The 5,600-nt window shown below is 38.6% G+C and overlaps 1 protein-coding gene across 2 annotated transcripts in view; it reads left to right on the top strand.

Annotated features, from left to right (window-relative positions):
• The first annotated feature begins 351 nt into the window (after window positions 1–351).
• The window catches only part of LOC135635640 (two pore calcium channel protein 1-like), a 29,699-nt gene continuing 24,450 nt past the window's right edge, over window positions 352–5,600 (top strand). The window contains exons 1-3 of one of the 2 annotated variants that reach the window (XM_065146863.1): window positions 352–586; window positions 3,004–3,147; window positions 3,372–3,479. In XM_065146863.1, coding sequence (XP_065002935.1) covers window positions 431–586; window positions 3,004–3,147; window positions 3,372–3,479 — 408 coding nt within the window. In that variant the 5' untranslated portion in view covers window positions 352–430. The remainder of the gene's footprint in view (window positions 587–3,003; window positions 3,148–3,371; window positions 3,480–5,600) is intronic. The other variant, XM_065146862.1, reaches the window with a different exon arrangement.

The following is a 5,600-nucleotide window of genomic DNA, read 5'->3' as shown; positions in this document are numbered from 1 at the left end:
GAGCTCGATAGCCGTCCGTTTAAGATCGCCTCGTCGACCCGACGCCGCAGAATTGCAGAAACGCATCAAAACCCCTCGAGACACGCGGGCGGAGGGCGCGTGCGGCCCCACGACGTCCCCACTTCCCTTGTCCCCCTCACGTGACGACGTTCGGATCTCCTCTCCTCCCACTCTCGGATCTCCACCGTACATGGCACGATATGGTGGGTCCCGCTGAAATGGAACGGCTGGATCTGCGGAGAGGTGAGAATCGTGAGAGAGAGTCGGAAATCCGATTTCCGATGGGCTTCTTTGGAATTTCGTTGGACGTCGGCAAGGTGCAATTTCTATATCTATTCATCTTTTCCGAGGGCGCTGTTTTCTCGAACTCGGTCCCGACGGATCTCCGCTCGCTGTGGTACTGTTGGTGAGAGAGAGGGAGAAGAGGGAGATGCAGACCCCTTTGATCGCGGGAGAGGGCAGCAGCAGCAGCGGCGCCGGCGGATGGCGAGGTGCCGCCTACCAAAGGCGGAAGTCCGTTCCGCGGAGGTCCGACGCCATAACTTACGGAAACAACTACCAGAAGGCCGCAGCTCTCGTTGATCTGGTTCTTCTTTCCTTCTCTCCTTTTCATCATACCTCGTTTAATCTGTCTCAATGCATTCTCGTAACTGTCGATTTAATTTCCATCTTCTTGAACGAATGGCACGCAAATGATGCAGTGGATAGGATTTCTTTTCATGGCAAAATTGATTAGTAAGATCCTACTTCACCATGATTTTGGTTTCTTAGTTCCCTATAGATGCTTTGATCAGCTGTCGAGGTGGAATTTACTCTCTGAAATTTACCAGCCCATATTATCTTCTGTCATATCGCTGATGAAGTCGAAGCCGCTGCAATGGGATTTTCATTTCATTACGGTGGTTCGACTCAAATGTTTTGATATATTGTGATTGGACAATGCAAACGAGAAGGGGATCTGATCCTACTTGTTAAGTTGTGAATTCTGGATATCATTCTTTCTTGCAAAGAATGTTCAAAAAGCTATTTGAATAGCTGCCGTCCCTTATCTTGGAATTTGGATGGCAGAGCATCGCCATCACTAATTAGAGGACTGGTTATTTGATCCCTATCACGCACAAGCTGTCCATTTTCTCATTTCTATGGCGGATGATCCCTCTTTGCGGGCTTGTTTGCTTAATTAATTTGAACAAGTCTATACCTTACTTCAGCTCTTGCAGCACAAGAAATTGCAAGAGTTGCAGAGCTAAACTGCCACCTTAGATTGTGGCAATCTAGATTAATTAATTGTGCATAGGGCTCCCGCTGCAATCTAGATCTGAATTATCCAGTGTTCAATAATATAGCTTCGGTGTGAGTGATCAATACTAGCTCAATTGGTGTTTTCTTGATTAAGTTTCAGCACACTCTTCCTTTTACTTTTCTCATGTCTCCATTGCTTTTGCAAGCTATTGAAATTATCTAGTATTCCCTTCAAATTCAATTTGGATATTCAATGTTGACATTCATTAGATGTCAAGGTTGTTATCGTATTATGGATCTTCAACAGTTGTGCTGATGGCTAGAGTAAAAAATTTGAATATCCGTATCAAATTCATTTGTGAAGGTACTAGTAATGGGCTTAAGACTAAATCAGAAGGTTTTCCTTCAACTCAATTTTATTCTTTTTTTTTTTTTGCAGCTTTGATATACTTCAAATATTTATACTCATTTTTGCAAATAAGCTCCGTCACTTATGAAGCATGCTGTAGAGATTTTTTGTTTTAATATGAAATAGGTTAGTTTTAGATTTTTCACTGATGTAAATTATGAAAAAGTTCTCTGCTTTCTGAATTTTCTCAGATTGTACTGCTTATTCATGTTCAAGTGGTTTCAAACTTTGAATGGCCTATGGGGCTTCTTGGAAAAAAAAGAAAAAATGAAAACAAAACTAAAGACATGCAGCTTCCTTGAGATGTATATGAATGTCCCTCATTAGTTTCTTACTTAATCACTCTAATATCTTTTAACTGAAAATGGATGGCAAGATACCAGGAAAATATGTGAAACCAAAGATAAATCAATATTAATGTTTGTCAAGATATTACTTAACTGACAATGGTGAGCCACAATGCCCCCAGTATGTGATGTTTTCCCTGAAACCATTAAACAATTTCTGATACTACAAAGTGATGTTGGAGATGCTGTTAACTTCAACCCTGTTGCCAACGAAATGCATCAGATTATATCACATTTTCTGGATTGGTCTGTATTGATCCAATCTGAGTCCAGTCTAGTCTAGTGATCCGGTTCCCTTGGTCTTCTCGGTGGATTGCCAAAGAATTTGCTGGAATTAGGCTGATCCTTTCTAGAAGAGGTTGATGATTTTGTGCTGATCTTTGACTGATTTAGCTACAGTTGTCCTCCTGTGGTCAAAAGTCCTGAAAGTTGAAGAAATATGAACATAGATGAGAAAAAAGAGGAAGAAGTGGTAAGAGGACTGAAAAGAGGAGAAGAGAGGGAAGAGGGGGAGATAAACAAGTAAACAAACAAACAAACCCCTAACTGTGATTTTCTTTCGCTCCATCAGTATAATATTCTCTCAACCATTTTCTTTTCTCTTCTCTTATTACTTTTATTTTTGAAGTATTTGTTGGTTGGTCCTATTATGCTGATGCTATCGGATTCTTCCCAGTTTCAGATACCATAGTTAAATTTGATCCCAAACCTATAACCCTGGACCGCATGCAATCAATTTTCTTGGCTTCAGTGCTGTTGCAGCAAATTTGGCTCTGCATCATCTGAAAATTGCACTGAAATGTTAATACTAAGTTTTCTTTCTGTTGTCTTGTAATACCATTATTCTATGAATTGTTGTTGATCTGTTTATTGCAAATACCAAGTTGTTTGCCCACTCTGATACTGGGAAAATCTGACTTTAGGAATTATTTGTAAGATGCATGTTCTTTCCACTAGCAGTTTGATCTGCCGTAATTGTTAGTATTCACATTTTTCCTCTTACAGGCAGAAGATGGTATTGGTCTTCCCGAGGAGATTCTAAATGATACAAGATTCGAAAAGGCTGCAAAGTTCTATTTTGTCTACATTCGCTTGGATTTTCTATGGTCACTTAATCTTCTTGCCTTAATTATACTCAACTTTCTCGAGGTTAGTTGTGAGTTCTGTCTTCCATGTGAATCTTTTCTCCTGTTTTGTTCTGATCGGATGTTCTACATGACATAGAAAAATAGCAACTTTCTGTGAGATCTATGATATTTTGAGCATGCTAATAGGCCCTTGCTTAATCTTGACAGTTAATTGTCCGCTAATATGATATTCTACTTATTCTTGGTTGATAATTTCGATGGATAATTTGTACTATCAATTTGCAGAAACCTCTATGGTGTGCAAAGTATGGCCACTATTCTTGCGAGGACAGAGAGAACTTTTTCCTTGGACAGCTGCCTTACTTAACCAGTGGCCAATCACTCACTTATGAGGTAGATTCCATTGGGCAGAAGTTGAACCATTTAAAGGGGCTCATTATTGAACCACAGACTTTTTTTTTTACCTCGTAGGCTAATGTTGAACTGGCATCATTGTCTGATTTGTTTCGTGACTATTCCGATAATTACTAACATTGGTGAAGTTCTCAGCTGATATAGTTTGCTATAGTCGAATAGTGAAAATTTGGAATGGTTGAACTTTTCTTTGTATAATATGAACGTGATTATCCATCATCTCTTTCACCATGATTTGGCTATTAGACATGTATGCTTTACCTCACACTAATTTAATGTCAGAGATCTTTTTGAATGACAATTTGACATTCTAACATGTTCTTTCCCTCTTTCTTATTTAAAGCATATTCTAGGGAACTGATAATTTGGGTTCTTATCAAGGAAAGGGATGTTGGCATGTCAGCACAGTAATGACACATTGCCATGGTTCAATGCCAACAAAAGAACCAGGCTAGCATGCCCTTAAACCAATTGGCATGTAACATACCAGCATATGCCACTGGTTACAGTGGAAAAGAGGACAAATAATTTAAAAGCAGTGGATTCCAATTAATATCATAGTCCAAAAGTTAGAATGACATGAGTTCAAAAGAATACTTTGGTGTTTCCTATAAGACGTTTGAAAGAATAGTTAAAGGACCTAAATATAAATTGTCACGATCCAACCTAATGGGATAACTAGCTTGTCAACTTTGTTGAATATGAACCGCTAGCTCAAAATATTTAAGCTGAAATTTATAGTAGTACCCCCATTATACTCTTATAAGTCAATCTTAGTCTTAGCTCGCTTCCAATGTGAGACTAATTGGGGTGTTACAGTCTCCCCCACTTAAGAGCTTAACATTTTGGTCAAGGCCCAGCATAGCTGAGATTAAACCCTAGCACGGTGCATGTGAGGCATAGCCCAGTGATCATTTCACTCCTTGACGTGTAATCTGACTTCGTACATGGGTAGTCCTTTCCTACTTGAGCCCTTCACTATGCCGCAATACTTGGTCAGCTCTGATATCAATTATCACGACCTAACTTGATGAGACAACTGGCCTGTCAACTTCGTTAAGTCTGAACCATTGTCTCAAAATGTTTAAACTAAGTCTATAGAAGTACACTTCTCAGATCCTTATAAGTTAATCTTAGTCTTTGCTCGCTTCTAATGTGGGATTAATTAGGGTGTTACATAAATATTTTTTGCAAGCTGACTCAATGCGTCTAAACTAATTTAGTATTTGAAGGGAAATATCTAAAAGTGAAGGTTCTGGAAATGATGCGAAAATGTTAATAATTTACACCATTATTATTGACAGTGAGTCAGATACTGTTTTTCCTGTTTACTCCTTGAATAAGAAAGGGATTATTTGTAGCAAATAGATTAATGGTTAACGTATATTTCTTTTACTTCTATTGCTTCAATTTAACTATTCTTCCATCTTTTTATTCTCAAACAATTTCAGTCTCATTCCACATCGTTCTAGCAGTATGATGTGTCCACACACAATTGGCACACCATAGGTCTTCATGCAGGTATCATGTCAACACAGTATGACAGACACCAAGTCAAAATCATGGTCTATCATTTTTATCTATCTAATATAGGGGCACAAGCTTCACACAACACATAATTTTATCATCACGGCATGACATGCTTAACAAGGGGGTGAATGGCTGCACAACCAATCCATTATTATTACAAAATATGCTATTACTTTGTATGGCTTCCCTTATTGATGGCACCCCCATGCTTATCACCTTTGGCATGGTATGCTGCATCCGATGGCATGGGTGTCTGTGCTTATGTGGATCATTTGTTGTTCATTTGTTTATTAGACAAGGTATGCTTTGTTGGACAAGATGTCCCCAATATCCATCCGATACCAACTTATCTATCATGCATATACATGTCAAGGTTAATTCTTAGTATTTTCTTTTATTATGTGATACAAATAATTACATAATTTTGTTTCTTAAAAGATGACATGGAAGATCATGGTAGAATGTGATCGACTATGATAAGATTTGGTCTCCAAGCTGTTATTTATGAGAAACTTTGTCTCAATCCAAGTGTTTCAATTTATTGTATACTGTTAGCTCTGACCTTGTAGC

The sequence above is a fragment of the Musa acuminata genome, chromosome BXJ3-4 (genome assembly GCF_036884655.1).
Source record: "Musa acuminata AAA Group cultivar baxijiao chromosome BXJ3-4, Cavendish_Baxijiao_AAA, whole genome shotgun sequence".
Lineage (NCBI taxonomy): Eukaryota > Viridiplantae > Streptophyta > Magnoliopsida > Zingiberales > Musaceae > Musa > Musa acuminata.
Note: the sequence above shows the minus strand (reverse complement) of the source record. Positions and strands in the feature narration are given on the sequence as shown.